Source organism: Coccinella septempunctata, chromosome 1, assembly GCF_907165205.1.
Source record: "Coccinella septempunctata chromosome 1, icCocSept1.1, whole genome shotgun sequence".
NCBI lineage: Eukaryota > Metazoa > Arthropoda > Insecta > Coleoptera > Coccinellidae > Coccinella > Coccinella septempunctata.
In genome coordinates this window covers 44,979,825-44,996,728 of record NC_058189.1, presented here as the reverse complement: position 1 = coordinate 44,996,728, position 16,904 = coordinate 44,979,825, and the positions used below count along the sequence as shown (strand labels likewise).

Genomic DNA, 16,904 nt, shown 5'->3' with positions numbered 1-16,904 from the left:
CCTTCGATGGGCTGGGGTAAGAGCTGGGCCTCTTGCCGCGACACGAGGCCTTAAATCATATTCTCTGAGGCGATTTCTTATTGTCTGAGTGCTAATTTGCACCTCATGAGTTTGCTCAAGCTGAATTAGAAGGAGGCGAGCGGTTGCAAACCGTTGTCTCAACGAAGAAACTCTCAAGTAACGTTCTTGAATGGCAGTTGTTACCGTGGTCTACCCTGTCCTGGTCTTCGGACATTCATACCTGCCTCCCTGAATCGCTGCAACATTCTGGACACACTCGTATGGGAAACTCCAAACCTTTCTGCAATTCTTGTGTATGTCCACCCTTCTTCTTGCAAAACTACCGCTTGGGCACATTCCTCTTGGGTCAAATTGCGTGTTTCGCGTTGCATAGCGATCGAGTGTAGAAAATCAAACGAAAGAAAAACTATTGATCACTAGAATTGATCGAGAACAACTGATTTTAGAATAGAGCCAATACATTCAAAATCTGATAATATCATCTTTTTTTATTCCTGCTGGGAAAAAACATCCGTATTGAAGAAAACCGTTGAAAGTGGATAACATATGCATGCATAATTCTGATAAAAGTAATTATCATTGAGAACACCTTCAGTTGTAGAATAAATTTGATATTTCTATGATATGCGTTAATTTTTTTGTGCAGTGTAGAAGGGATTGAAGATAATAAGTGATAAACCTGCAAATATGCCGGAGGGACAGTTTTTCTGTAGCTGCTTCTGTGGCATACCCGTTAGATTGAATTTGGCTTTGGAAAAGGCAGTTGCAGCCAAATGTCGTTCAGTCTTTTATTGCTGGCACCTGATTAGAGAAATGAGAGCTCAAAATTAGCTATCGCCAAGAAAAAATTGCTCTCGTAATTTAGAATTCAAATACCTCCAGAAAGATCTGAAATAATAATACACCATAAAATTAGTTCAAATATTACATGAAAACCGCAAAATTCTAGAATAAGGACACAAAGATGAAATAAAGAAATTATTATAAATATAAATTCTCTGCCAAACCCATTGAAGTATCTGTCACCTTGACGAATACATATGAAAATATTCAACAAATAAAGATAAAATTCCAGTTGAAATTACAAAATGAGGAAATGCGCCAAATGTAGCGAGAATATTGAAGCAAAAGAAGCAGAATTATGGCAGGAAATGATAGACAGCTTGATGAATTTCACACAAACATCAACCGCTCTCATGAAAGGAATGCAGAATAAACTGGGAGTACCACCGGATTTAGATCCGGATAAAAAAATGTGCGATCCTTGTGGAATCTTGAAACAAATAAAGGAGGAGCTCGATGATTTGGAAATCGAAGAAGAAGTTCCGAATAGGTGCAATTGTACCGAATCGCAGACGTTAGATGATTACGACCTTGACGCGGAAATAACCCCTGGAATAGAGTGTCATAAGCCCCCAAAAGTTATAAAAAAGAAAAAATTCAAATATTCTTCAGAGATAGAATCCAAATTATTGGCTCGAAAGAAACCGGTGCCACGATGTCAGTGTAATAAGCAGAGCTATAAACTATCCGTTGATGCATGTCTCTGTAAAATTTTACCAGAAGGTATCGATCTCCGTGATCGTTGCGACGAGAACTTCTGTCCCATCAAAGTTTGTTCAGATATATCAGGAGAAGAAATAGAAAATATTACCTGCCTCGGAGAGATTCCGGAAGAAATGGTTGGGGATAAAAAAAAGGAAGAGAACCCACTGGCTTGGATACCAATACCCGGAACATTTGATCCTGATAGTGAGTACATTGATTGGAATTCTTTCAGCTGAATAACGAGTATTTGTTAAACATGACGTGGAAAAAGAATATGGTTAATTGCTTTTATTCGAATCTTAGACGCCAGTAGATTCGTCTAGTAAGAAAGTAGAATTTTTTGGTTTAATGAAGAATGCCGAAGAAACTCAACGAAATAGGCAAGAATCACACTCAAGAATTAAAGGAAAAGAAAAGGCCCGGACTTGCCTACGAGAGTCTCGTCTCTTCTCGTTGTCGAGAAGGAGACTTGTTTGGGTCTCGTCCCGTAAGAGAGTTTCACAGTGGTATCGTAGTCTCGTAGATATTTTGGACAATAAAGATGTTTTCCTTCCGAGTTTGAAAACTTTGGAGTAATTTCTTCGTGATCATGTAATTTTTTCGTATTTTTTTCCACGCAAGATCTCAGAAGCACGAGAAAGTAAGTTGTTTTCATCGAATATTATATCACAATGATCGAGACCAAAAATTCTTCATTCTATCCGTAGATTTGGGTGACTTGGGACGATTTTGAAATTCAACTTGTCATATTTCAAAAACGATGACCAATTTTCATGTGAGAATTTAAAGAGGTTCAAAGATGCTAAATGACTCAGTCAGATTATTGATTACGATATATACCATGCTTCAGAATTCGGATATAAATTGAAAAAAAAATTAAAATATACTTGTCACCCATCGATTTGGGAGGCTTTGGAACACAAGTTAAAATCTATTGATTTCTCAACTCTCAAATGAAATAGGTGACTTGGGACGTTTTATAGTTCTGAAAAATTAGAATTTATGATTATATAGTTGAAATTCGGTAAGGAAATTAAATTATAGACCCCTTTTACAGCGAAAGTAAATATATTGCAACTCAAATGTGAAAAATTAAACAATACAAGGGAGCTTTGATTTCTTTCATTCTTTGTTGATTTCTTTGTGAAAATAACAAAATAATATCCTGCGAAATATCGGCATATTTCCTGCTTCCAATGCACCGCTTGTATCTATTCGACATCGTCTCAAGTCACCCTATGAAACAACAAAATAAATGAATGACATGACATATGTTATATCCCAATATCCCACGTGTCCAGAAAAAAATTACACACGCACAAAGTGAAACACATGTACAGAACACTAGAAAGTATAAGGGCCATAAAAAATAGCGCTTTCACTCTCCTGAATTCGTTAATTTTTCCTGTCAATTCAAACGCTCTGGTCACGGCAACTCAACAGGAGTTTGTCCCTTCACTCATAAATGTAAGAAACAAAGAAATCTGCAAGGGGGGTAATTATCCCAAGTTACAGGACTGTCCCAAGTCTCCCGAATGGGCCGAATCTACGGGTACTGCAATAAACATCACAAGACGAACGCACTTGATAAAAACTTGAATCTTCTTAGGCACTCTTGCCTAAGAGCTCGTCAGTGGATTCTACGTGAAAAAGTGCCTGTAAAAGCATGAAGTTTCAGATCTGTAACTTCAAAAACAAAAAGTTATGAAAACTTTTCGAAATCGTCATTTTTTGCTAATAACTCAAAAGCGAAGAATCGTTAGAGGCTACGATTCTCACCATTCTTTGTATCTCTAAAAAAGAGCTCGGAAATATGTAATCCGTTTTCTTCTAGCTCTCATAGTTCTCGAGATCACCTCAGTGGATATCGAATTTTGCCCACCCTGTACGTGAAGCATTGAACATCTTTTTCCAGATACCTAGGGTACTAGGAATATACTTTTCCATCATTGACCTGATGTGAATACAATCATATTACCTACATATCATTTCAACGATATACTACGTCATCCTCGTGAATAACCGTCCTAATATTGTTGAAGTTCTGGCTGAACTCACCAAATTTATTTTTGCCTTTTAATATTTAGTGGCTTGAAATATTCCAGAGAAGGAGAGAAGTAATATCATTCAACTGTCATGCAAACTCATATACGAACACAAACGACGCGCGGCGCTTTGTCAGGCAAAAGTAATTTGAGGACTTAGTGGGCCCAAAATAATCAATTATCACTGTCACTACTTTCCATTACTGCTCGTTCATCAAGTCATTTTCCAGAGTTGCCCCAGGATGACAACCACCCATACGTCATCAAGACACAGGATGATTTCCAGATGGAAAAAAATTCCTTGGGTTACGAATTACTCAGAGCCATGAGGAAATATGGAGATAATATTGCCCAGGTGAATGAATTTGAACCTTTTGAATTAGGTATAGAATTGTAGGTACGTTCGTCAGTTCCAATATGAAGAATAACTTACTCTTACTATGGTTGGATTCGTTCAAAGTTCCTAACACTAAGACCAAGACTTCCAAAGAAAGGAATCCATAGAAATTTTACTTTGTCTTAAAAACAATCTATTGTAATTGGGAGATGGCTCTCGTGTGTAACCTATGATTAGATTAAAGAACGGCCCATAAGGGAATGCAAACTTCGAAACACCTTGACCTAAAGATGATGTGAGACCTCACGCTGTTACCAGTCAGGCGGGATGGTCTCACTGAATTTCATTACCTTTCTGGTACATTACCTTCTGTACCTTACTGATACACTTTTCTGATCAATTGTTCTGGTTTCAAGAACCAGGAGCCAAGGTATTGTAGCCTTTTTCGATGGCCTTCGCATTAAAGCAAGCTTCCTCTTTTGTTCCCACTTCTAAACTGCCATCGCTTGATGCCTGGCTGAGAAACCGCAAGAAGTCTGATCTACCATTAACTCACCCAGGCAGCCAGTTAAAGTTGACCTGGTTATTACTCTGAGTGTGTTGAGTAACATCGTACAATAACAGGTTAACTACGCGCCATTAGTTTGTTAGGTTAGTTCTATAGTTTAGACTTGCATGTACGTTTTGAACAAAATTAAGAATTTAAATAGATGTTCTTTAAGTTTTAAGATATAGACTGCGTTGTATAGAATAGAATATTGGTAATAAGAGTGATATTTCCTTGTAGCTGTTTACCTACAGCTTAATTTCTTTACAGCCTTGAAAAAGAAGATATAATTCCTCGAAACGTCGGCATAGTTTTTTGATTGGCAGCAAAAAAAGTCCACATTCTCGATAATCTCTTTCATTATTGACAACATATTGATGAGAATTTCGATCCAAAATTACGCCAAGGTTTTTGAAAAGGAGTTTTGTGTAGGGTTGACGGCAAATGCCTTGGCAACAAGTTCCGCCTTGCCTTCAGACGTGATCAATAGTAATAACGCCACCATCTGCTGAATGAGAAGCTTGATGAAAACTGATGAAAAACTGATGAAAACTGATGAAAACATTAAACATTCCTTTGGCTTCGTCCTGCTGTAGCTGTTTTGGGCATATACGTCTTTTATTCGTACAAATATTTCAACAGTGGAGTCTTGAGGTCAAAAAAAACACTTTTTTCTCTACAATTTTTTCCGGTTGGGCCCTGATAAAAAGATATAGAGATTTTAAGTTTTCGTAATGAGCTGTGCCACCCCAAAATTACCTTCAGAATAACTAGCTAAATCTGTGACACTACACGTCTATGGATCTTTGAAACAGAGTTGTATTCAGTTAAAGTACCCAATTTTTCAAATTTCACTTATACTTTTTGATTTTTGAACATCAAATTACTCGAAAACGCTTTATAATATGGGAAAATATGAAGAATATTTTTATTTTACAAAACATTAGATGGCGTCTAACTCAGTTTCAAGAGTTGGGTTCTTTGAATTTTTGGTATTTTCATGGTACGTAATGGTCATAATGAGAAAACTGGAAGACGTGGTTGATACCTTCTGTTCGAAAAATATTCATCAAATAAATGGAAAACTATATTAGAAAAAAAACATTTTTTATGGTTTTTCTACAGCCTGCATTCTTCAAACCCAGCCGATTTGGAAATAATTTCAATGAAAAGGAGTGTTACTTTTGACCTCAAAAATCTACTGTTAAAATATTTGTACGAATCAAAGACTCACCCTGTACAGTCCCTGTTCACTTGATCAGACACACAAGCAATATCAATACTCCACTGCGCAAAAAAATTAACGCACATTATGGAAATCTCAAATTTATTCTACAACTGAAGGTGTTCTCAATGATAATTATTTTTATCAGAATTATGCATGCATATGTTATCCACTTTCAACGGTTTTCTTCAATACAGATGTTTTTTCCCAGCAGGAATAAAAAAGATGATATTATCAGATTTTGAATGTTGAATGGTTCCATTCTAAAATCAGTTGTTCTCGATCAATTCTAGTGATCAATAGTTTTTCTTTCGTTTGATTTTCTACACTCGATCGCTATGCAACGCGAAACACGCAATTTGACCCAAGAGGAATGTACCCAAACGGTAGTTTTGCGAGAAGAAGGGTGGACATACACAAGAATTGAAGAAAGGTTTGGAGTTTCCCATACAAGTGTGTCCAGAATCTTACAGCGATTCAGGGAGACAGGTATCAATGTCCGAAGACCAGGACAGGGTAGACCACGGGTAACAACTGCCATTCAAGAACGTTACTTGAGAGTTTCTTCGTTGAGACAACGGTTTGCAACCGCTCGCCTCCTTCAAATTCAGCTTGAGCAAACTCATGAGGTGCAAATTAGCACTCAGACAATAAGAAATCGCCTCAGAGAATATGATTTAAGGCCTCGTGTCGCGGCAAGTGGCCCAGCTCTTACCCCAGCCCATCGAAGGGCGCGTTTGGTTTTTGCGAGAGAGCATATCCATTGGGAAGAGGCCGATTGGGAAAGAGTTCTCTTCACAGATGAGTCTAGATTCTGCCTCTACCACTGTGATCGACGTTCCTTTGTATACAGACGTCCACATGAAAGATATGCTCAGTGCAATTTCCTAAATACTACTGGTTTTAGGGGAGGATCGATTATGGTATGGGGTGGAATATCTTTAATTGCTCGCACAGACCTAGTGGTCGTTGATAATGGAGCTATAAATGCTGATAAGTATATAAGGAACATTCTTGAAGAGCATGTAGTGCCATTTGCCCCATACATTGGTGAAAATTTCATTTTTATGGACGATAATGCCAGACCCCATCGTGGGCGCATCGTTCTGGAGTACCTTGAAGAGGTTGAAGTCTCTCGAATGGAATGGCCAGCAAGAAGTTCAGATCTCAATCCGATTGAGCAGGTTTGGGACAACCTCAATAGAATGCTGAGAAGTTCAGAAAATCATCCAGCTACTCTTAATGACTTAGGAATCCAACCCGGAGAAATCTGGGAAGGATTAGATCAGAACATTTTAAGATCACTCATTTTGAGTTCACATAAGATTCTGTGAAATCCTGAATTTTTCTTCCATTTAATGTGTCCTGTTTCGTTCAAAACCTTCCCGAGAGAACATAAAAATAAGTTATAAAGTCAATGTAGAGTTAAGTTTCATTAAAATTGAGATTTTCAGAATGTGCGTTACTTTTTTTGCGCAGTGTATATTAGCACTGTCACGTGTTTCTGATGGAAATATTGTATTTTTTTCAATTTTTGAGGTTTTTGTTAGTTAGAGGTAAATTGTCGAATTCACACTTTAAAAGCAAGGCTTCTGACAAAATTGGGTTTCAAAATGTTCCACAGCATCTACACTCCTCAGCCAACAAATATGCTCATATCGTTATCACAGATGCAGAGCAGCTTGCCTCTTCAATTTTATTTTTGATTCTTCCCTAGCTTGTTCTCTGTGTTTCAAAGACAGATTCTTCAAAACTAAATGACTGCACACTAAGAAAAAACAACCATCTTTGGCAGGAAAATGAATACAATAATATCCCTTTTCTATGATTTTCACAAAATATGCGGCTAGATAATGGATATCAGTGCATGAATTTGGCTTACACTACCGGCATATTAACATTCGCATACCCTGCATATCAACTTGCACGCTTCCTATATGAAAAGAACTGTGATTTTTCGAGTGGTCAGGGACTGTATGTCAACCCTACGAGTCTGAGATGCAGGAGAGAAGAAATCTCTCGTAAGCTTGCACATTATTCACATTTTTGACAAACCATAGCTTTTGCTCAGGTCTGGATATTTTGGAGATGCACATTTCGGTAATTCTCTCACTAACCGCAACCAAGTTAATCAGGTTTCTTTTTTCAGATAAACGATTCCACAGGGGAACTGGAACCCTATTCGGAATACGCCAAGAAGTGCGTTCAAGTGGCAATGAAACTCAGGAGGGAATTTTCCAAAAACGATATAATCGCAATTTGCACCCACAAACATCGGAACGCTTATATTCCATACATAGCCGGACTTTTGAACGGAAATCGCGTGGTGGCCTTCGACAGGACAGCCGAGAAGAAGCAAATGGTGAATTGCTTAGAGAATGTCACGCCGGCCATCATGTTCATCAGCGACAATTGCTTGACGTTCCTTCAGGAATGTATGCAGGCCGCCAAAGTCGACTTCAAGATCGTACTGTTCAGCGACAGCGACGACGTCGGCCTTACCAGTTTCGAATCTTATCTCGTAGATGACGGAACTTACATGAATGATTTCGAAGCGGAAAATACCGATAATGTGGATTCAACTTGTCTGATTTGTTTCAGTGGGGGAATTCCCGAATATAAGGCAGTATGTCTATCACATTATGGAATCTTAAGGCAGAGTTACCGAATGATGTGAGTACTTTGTCCGCGACTCTTGAAAGATTCTTTACCAAGGAGTGCTCTCATTTAATTCGGTTGATTTGGAATTCATAGAATACCTACTAGAAATTTGATGGAGGTATTATGACTATTGAATAGCTAAGTTTTGTTTTGAGGAAGTCAGATGAGACCAGCATATGCTCTTCTTCTACGGACGGTTCTTACATAATTGTACAATAAAAATCACCGATTACTGCTTGCGTTCGACAATTTACACTGCTCAATTGGATAATTTACGTAGGGGGAGACCGGAAGACTTTCTCAGGCAGGAGACTTGAACCACCTCGAATATTTCAAGTCAAATTTCGCGCTATCGGTATTGTAAATAGCTTGCGACATACTCGTAACAAGGCACAACTAGTGGCGGCTCCATTTTGGCCGCCATCAGAATAGTTCAGGAGTGAGAGGGTTGAACATCATTTTGTTGTTATGAAGTAAGAAGTTGAATAATTATTCTTTGTTACACTGTCTGAAAAGCTTAATAGATGCGTGGTGTTATTTAGTTTTATTGCGTTCATTGATCAATATTGTTTTACAAACGATGAGCTGTTGAATGTTGTTGAATAGAGTTAAAGGGAGTGCGAGAAACTTGACCCATACTATGGTCGCGAGATATAATCAGTGGTCCAAGTTTCCCGCACTGAGCTCACATAATAGTTTGCTTCCAAAACAGAAAATTGAATAATAGAAATATAAAAAACTATATAAAGATTCAAAAAAGTTAAGAACATCTCGGGATTAAGTGAGAGTGACTCTGAAATAGAAAATATGTATTTCATAGATACATCTTATGATGAAATCCTTGACATAGAATATCGTTGGTCATTGGAAATTGTTTTCTTTCAATGTTTTTTTTTTTTTTTGATAAACAAACTTATGGTCTTGTCTCTCGTCAAAACGATTTTTAAATGTCTTTTTTGCGAATTTACTTATTTTCTTAGAGCGATATTTATCTAACAGAGGGCGTCTATTTCTTGCCACTCATGATTCTTTATCAGCTTCATGGAATTTCTTGGTGATGCTCTTCCGCCGAATAATGATACGCTCCTATGACTATTAGCGAAAAGGTAAGCTTATTATGATTCGGTGGTGTTAGGCCTGCGTCGAATCTATTACATTTTTTAGTCAATTGTAGTTACAGAAAAATTATTAGACCAGAAACTATCCTAACGATAGCTTATCACATTATCCTGATATCATATCATATTATCCTGATTCTCCGTAGGAACCGAAGTACCCCTCAGAAGTGTTGTAGCTTTTGTACGAAATTGGAGAACCAGTTGTGTTCTGTGTCCTTACGCCACCTTCTTCTATAGCCCGAACTCAGTTGCGATATACTGAGCCGACGCTTCAACCACCAAGCCATGGACGCTATAAAAAGGAGCTATTTATTCAGGATCCTATGAAGAAGAGATTTGGTCCTACATTTAACCATATTAGCCGATCTTGTGCGACAGTTGTAGCTCTTGCTCGTCTATCCCCCCATCTCTACTAACTACACTTTGCAAAACCTGAAAACCAAAGATTATAGAGTTAGGTTAGGTCCCAACTCTATAATCTTTTCTGAAGACGATTAACAACTTCTTTTTGAGTTAAACCTTCGTCGGGGGTTGTGCTCACCCCCTTTATGGGGTTGAAGTTACGGGAATGAAAAATGCGGAAAAGTTGTTCCCCTTCGAATCAGAAATTGACGGATCAGAGCGATTTTCCACATTTTCGTTTTAATTTCGGAAAATCGAGGTGTTGAGTTTTCGTTAGACCACCCTGTATGGAATTTCCAATTGATGCTTTTCCGGCACATAGTGGCAACCATGTTTATCTATTAGAGTCAAGTTCTTCAGTGAGGAGACCTTTTCTTGACTCCACCTTTCTTAAAACCACTTATAACCGATGTTTCTTCAACTTCACGCTAATCTTTATTTTCAGTTCGACTCAGCACACACAACCTGTTACATTGAGTTTTTTGGAGAATTTTCAAATTTTATCACTGTTAGTTTTATTTTCTTCTATTCTGGACGGAGCAACTAGAGTCATCGTTGGACAATTTGAGGAAGAGGATTTGTGGAAATTGGTTCAAAAATATGAGGTAGGTTGGATAGACAACTGATTTCAACGGCAGGGTGTTTCAAATTGAAGTGCACATCAAAAATAGGATTTCTTTTTAATTTATTCTCACGTCAAGTGTACACACAAGCATAAGAAGATAAATTTCATCAAAATTAAATAAGAAATTCAAATATTGGTTAGTGTGTACTAACTTACTTAGTATATAGAATTATTGTATCATGTAGAGATAGAACATGATGTACGTTTCAGATGAATCAAGTAACGGATGAATCCTAATATTCAAACGAGAAATATGATCGGACCTACCACGAACTGAAATATTTGAAAAAATTTCAAACAATTTCATGCAATAACAGAAATTCGATGAAACAGGGTGTTATAAAGTGCGAGTCATTAATTAGGAATTTAAATTCAAATATGCTCCGGCGGCGGGTTGAATATTATTTTAAATTGTGCTCTTTTGGATGTAAGAAAATACAGTATCCATCAAATTTCAGATATGGTGTCATCGATATATTTTCTGAATGGCAATCCTAAATTTTTTATGACTTTCCTTGATATACCCAAGATATACCAAATATAAAATAATTATCCCTTTTTAAAAAGATATTTAACAAATATCAAGTCAAGTTTGAAAATGAAGCAGTCTGATGAAGACTCCGAAACTACTTGATTTGTTGCTGACAAATTAGTGCAAGCATTTAGGTGGAAGCAAATCGATTATTTCAATTTTTTAATTGATTTTGTTCCAGAGATTGGGAGTGAAAACCCTAAAAGTTTCGGAAAATGCAGAATCCTCTCAGATGATAAGAAAATTTTGTCAAATACGTATTCAAATTGATTTATGAATATTTTTCATTTTATTTTGAGCAACATGCTCAGAGGATGAATTGCATTCATGAAATTAAAATATATAAAAATTGAGCAGCCATAATAGGTCAAAAACTGCTAATTTCCTGAAACATTGAACTATTTGACCATTTCAGATTAATTCTGTCCATCTTTTTCCGCACCACCTGGCGGAATTATCGAATCGACCAGAACCTGAGGAGGATACATCTTCCTTGATTTATATATTCACGTCAGGAGAGAAAGTCAGGCCTTTGGAACTGGAAATTCTGAAAAAATTTCTATTGAAGACGTTAATATGTCAAACGTACGAACACACAGAACTTTCTGGTTTCATCACCATTTTCGATTTCTCGAAGCCGGAAGATAGTATATTCAATTATTTCGTGAATCAGAGTTGCGGAAAACCTATCGATGGAATTTGGTATAAGGTGAGTGATAGGGTATTCTCACAAATCGTCAACTGTCAATAGCGGTTATTTTATCAAGACGATGACACGAGCATCGCCCGATGGGGGGCAGAGGAAAAGCTGCCCCTTCCTAGAGGCTCTGCTCTCCCGAAACATGAGAATCATAAGAAAAAACTTTCAAACACGCTCTGTATACACATGTGATCCCGAAGAAAAGAGTCTTTTTTTAAGATAAAAAAAAAGTATTCAGTTAACTGAATGACATGGATCTCAGTATCTGTTCGATTTCCAACTAGAAATGAGAATAAATGGCAATTACGAATATCCCTTACTTTTCTCAATAACTCAATATCTTGTAACTTAATGAATTTTCATGAAAGGTTTCGTATAATTTCGATTAGAATAGTATTCGTTGCAAAAAAGCCAATGTGAAAAACCTCATAGTAAGTTGAAAAGTGAAACAATATTTGGTCAAAATTATTCACTGAAGTTTCAAAAGCTGTCACCATAAAAATATAGAGGAAATACCACTTCGAATACGAACAGCTCTCTCAATACTTTCCATGAACAGTGGCGCACCCAGAATGATATTATGAGGGGGGCAACATAGGTTCTGGGAGGGGCACGCTTAGCTGCAAGCTTGATGACAATAGTTTTTTACGGTTTTACCATAGCAAAATCAGTTAGCTTTTCGACGCTTTCGACTTGGGGGGGGGGGCACGTGCCCCCCCCCTGGGTGCGCCAATGTCCATGAATATAATTATTCAAGTTTATTTCCGGAATTTGTTTCTCGGTTTCATAATATAAGATAATAATATATTCTGGATTTCTAAGAAAACAGACCGCCGCTTTTTATTTGGACTAGTGACTAGCCATATACTCGTACCAGAATTGTGTATGTGTATGTTCGATAATTGAATGAATGCATCTTTCAACAAATTCACTTTATAACGTCAAAAATATAATAACAGTCAATGGCAGTCAATGGCAGCTCTGTAACCGCAAGAGCTAGGAGTAAACAGATGGCACATGTTTCCGACTTCTCTTTTCAAGAGATTGATGATGGCCAAAACCGCATCCCCCTATCTTTTTTTTTTTTTTTCAAGTTATAAGTGAAAACTCATTTTTCGACTCTTTGAATTGGTGTATCTATATCATAAAGTTTCAGTGATATCCAAAAACAAATGTAACATTCTAGAAATATTTTTGTAGGTAGAATTGGCCTAGTCGAAGTTTTTTTCAGTCCGCCACTTCAGGGATATTGTAGCAACTTCCCTTTTTAAATATAAAACCTATCCTATGTTGTAAAAACAAATTCTGTAACTTCATTCTAGTGTTTTTGATAAACTTTTTCGAGTGTTCTGTTTTGCAGTCCTATCTTACAGTCATTCAAATTTTGAACTAGCAATTCCTACTATTCTGTTTGCTCCATTTCGTGCGAAGCCTGTTTCTAAATATCCGCGGATTTCTATCAAGGCACGTCCAAGCCTAATTTTGCAGCTGGGATTCCTTACCGTTTAACTTATTGCCGTAATTCTGATATCATCCTTTTTCTTGTTACCGTCATAGTTAAGGTATGGTTTCGGTAGTGCATGCTCATCAACTACCAATGAGCAGTGTCTGCATGCATCCGACGCACTACTGAAACCATGCTTCAAAGTGCGAAGATGTCCACCAGTGCAAGGGCAATTGTTGAAACCGATCTTCTAGACGAGCCGTCAAGAGTCCAGAGGTCAAATAGCCCACCGTACTATTACTATCTAAAAACGGTAGCCTCCATCTTTTCCCATTCTTTGAAACAATTCGTGTTCTATTATCACTGTTAGTACGATTCTCTGCTGATGTGAAAACCCGTGGGGAGCCGAACTCACTCAGTGGTGAACTGCCTTTCCTTTCTTTCACTAATTTGCTTGTGTTTACCTCTACTGTTAGTACGAATCTTTGCTGGTGTGGAAGCCCGGGAGGTACAGAAAGCAATCAAAGGTGAACCTTGATTTTGGCTGGCGAACGATTCCGTAACACCCGGGGAGCGTTTGAGATCGGATCCCCTTTTCATTTCGATCAGCTCACTCCGTGAATTCACCACCTTCGCATTGCTAATTGTATGTAATTTCGAGAAAAACTTCCTAAGTTGTGTAAAGTAGACAGTTTCTATTCCGCCTATTGCACTGTAATTTTCACTTGACCGATTTTATAATAATGCCTGTTGTGTTCCTTATTGCGAGTCAACGAATAAAATTTGTGAACTCTGATTTTGACTTTCTCTAGTAGTCGCTAACACCCCAGATAGCACGGAACCTTGTCTTGGAAGCTACCAGGGTAGGTTTGCTATTCTCCCCTTTAAATAATAGATGGCACTCGAGACAACCGAAGAAACGCCGTTACACACGTGAAATTTGGCCAGAAATAACTGGCACACCTTGTATGAACTCCTGGGCAAAAAAATACACAATTTTCTTACAAATGCAATCTTGATAACATTTTAAGTTCTTTTTTATTGATTTTTTTATCAGATTTGCAGTCGATTTTGTATTACACATTGTGATCCATAAGTTGCATATTATCACTAAGTATTAAACCCCTCAATGATATTATCCAAGTTTTCTTAGGATCCTGTGGAAAAATATCGAACGAAAAAATTGCATTTCTTTCAGTTTACCAGATAATTATTCACAGGTTCTCGGTGTGAAATCTAGGAAAATGGTCCATCATCTAACGCCTGGGGAACTCTTCATCAAATCGAAACTTGTGCGAAATGCTTATTTGATCAAGAACAAAGAAGAATTTCCAAGCGAAGACGGCTGGATAAGCACTGGCGATGTGGTGACGTATGATACCTACAAATGTTTTCAATTCGTCGATAGAATCCGAGATCTGATCAAATACAAGAAAACGATAATAATGCCTTCGAAATTAGAGGATATTTTGTTGAGTCATCCGATGGTCACGGCGGCTCTTGTTTTTCCGGTTGCTAACGAACAGGATGGTCAACATGCAGCCGCTGTGGTAACTGTCAAAGAAAATGAGGATATTTATACGAAGGACTTGGAGGAATGGATAAATGCTAAAGTACCTGAAGAGGAGCGGCTCAAAGGAGGAGTGAAAATAGTTGGTTCTTTTCCATACCTTGGAAATGGTAGAATAAATAGGACAGCTTTATATGAAATGAATCTCGAAACATATAATAATTACATAAATTAAAATTGTCAGTGTATTTGTTGTATGTATATCGAACGGCTTCATTATCATTAGCAGTGAAGATGAACATCACCTGAAGGATATTATACTAGTTGTGGCGTAATGAATGGATAATATGGTACCTGCGGGTAGAGGACCTTGGGGCTGTTCAGAAAAATATATTTTATGTTTGGTAAAAGTCCCTTGGTTTTCGAGATATTGGAGATTTTCGAAAATTCAAGAAAATCACATCCTTCGCCACTCGTTTTGCAGGCAAGACTCCAAATGAAGGAATTTTTTCAAACTGTTTTTTGGATAGTATTCCTGGATAGATGATCTATCCAGTTATCTGTTTGACTCATTGTAATAGAAATTTATTTTGTATTCAATGCTGGAAATAGAGTGAGTTATACCATTTCAGAATCTCAGTGAAACAGGCATGTTTTCTTTTGCTTTGGCACTCAGGAAACCATATTATTTTTTACACCACGCTGGGTTGAACTTAGGAAAAGAAATATGAAAACGAAAAATTTGAGTTAGATCTTTGTTTTTATGGAAAACCATTCATGCCCCCCAAAAATAATAATTCACATTCGATAGCGCATCTATCCAGGAATACTATCCAAAAAACAGTTTGACAAAATTCCTTCATTTGGAGTCTTGCCTGCAAAACGAGTGGCGAAGAGTGTGATTTTCTTGAATTTTCGAAAATCTCCAATATCTCGAAAACCAAGGGACTTTTACTAAACATAAAATATTTTTCTGAACCGCCATAAAGTCCTCTACCCGCAGGCACCATATTATCCATTCATTACGTATATGTAGGTATATTATATATCAATTCAATAATACTAATTTGGTTTTCTATGATTTTCGTCTTGATTCGATGTAAATTATGCAGCTGCTGCATAACCATTGAATAAAATATATATTTACACGTTTGACTTAAAATTAAGATGAACTTTCAATAAATTATTATGGAATCGAAATTTTCAATTTGTCTTCCAGAGTTTTTAATTACACAAATTATCATCCAATAAATATATAATTTATGTGCAAAAATTGTTGAATTAAATTTATTAACTAATAAATATTAAAAAATTTCCATTGTCGATGATATTTTAATGATTTATCAGTTTAATAAAAGGTGTGAATCTCAGAGATTCGCGGTTGACCTTGCATTACAGTGTGGATTGCTAAGGACGGCGCAATCTCCGCCCTGTATCTCAAAAATAGTTGACCGCAAATTTTCATCTACTACTTTGATACTAGATGTTTACATAATTGGAGAGTCATACCGATATAATTGCGAAAAAGAGATTTCTTTGACCTTTTACCTGGAGTAAGTTACGACGCATATTCTATGAGACTATTGAGACAACTTGCAGAACTCCAAAATGTAGATGTATAAGAGTTTCCAGCATATTATCATCAATTCCGAGGTAAAACCACTAATATGACGACTGTGAACACATTCCAAATAAATATGTTGGGGAAAACTATATATGGCGAGCCTTTGACTCGTACAAATATTTTAACAGTAGATTCTTGAGGTCCAAGGAAACACGTTTTTCCTATACAATTTTTTCCGATTCGGCCCTATTAAAAAAAATAAAGCTATTTTAACTATTCATAATGAGCTGTGCCACCCCTGGAAAAACAAAATTATGTAGTTTCAGAATAACCAGCTTAATTTGTGACAGCCAAAGTACCCAATTTTTCAAATTTCACGAATACTTTTCAATTTTTGAACATGAAGTTACTCGAAAACGGTGCTTTGTTTATACGAGAAAATATAAATTATCAATCATTCATTAGATAGCGTCCAACTTAGTTTCAAGAGTTGGGTTCTTTGAATTTTTGGTATTTCCATGGTACGTTACTGTCATAATGGAAAAACTTCATTCGATGAAACTAAGATGTCTAAAACACTGGTGTGTGCACTTGTCACTTTTTGCAAGCATCAACATTTCAGAAA

General features: G+C 37.0%; 1 protein-coding gene across 1 annotated transcript; it reads left to right on the top strand.

Moving 5' to 3' along the window:
- Positions 1-1,028: 1,028 nt before the first annotated feature.
- On the top strand, positions 1,029-14,955 carry LOC123313833 (luciferin 4-monooxygenase-like). The gene is made up of 6 exons (XM_044898884.1): positions 1,029-1,773; positions 3,845-3,969; positions 7,873-8,396; positions 10,350-10,509; positions 11,477-11,770; positions 14,426-14,955. The coding sequence occupies exons 1-6, from the start codon at positions 1,110-1,112 to the stop codon at positions 14,948-14,950; spliced, it is 2,292 nt and encodes a 763-aa protein (XP_044754819.1). The 5' UTR covers positions 1,029-1,109; the 3' UTR covers positions 14,951-14,955.
- The last annotated feature ends 1,949 nt before the right edge of the window (positions 14,956-16,904 follow it).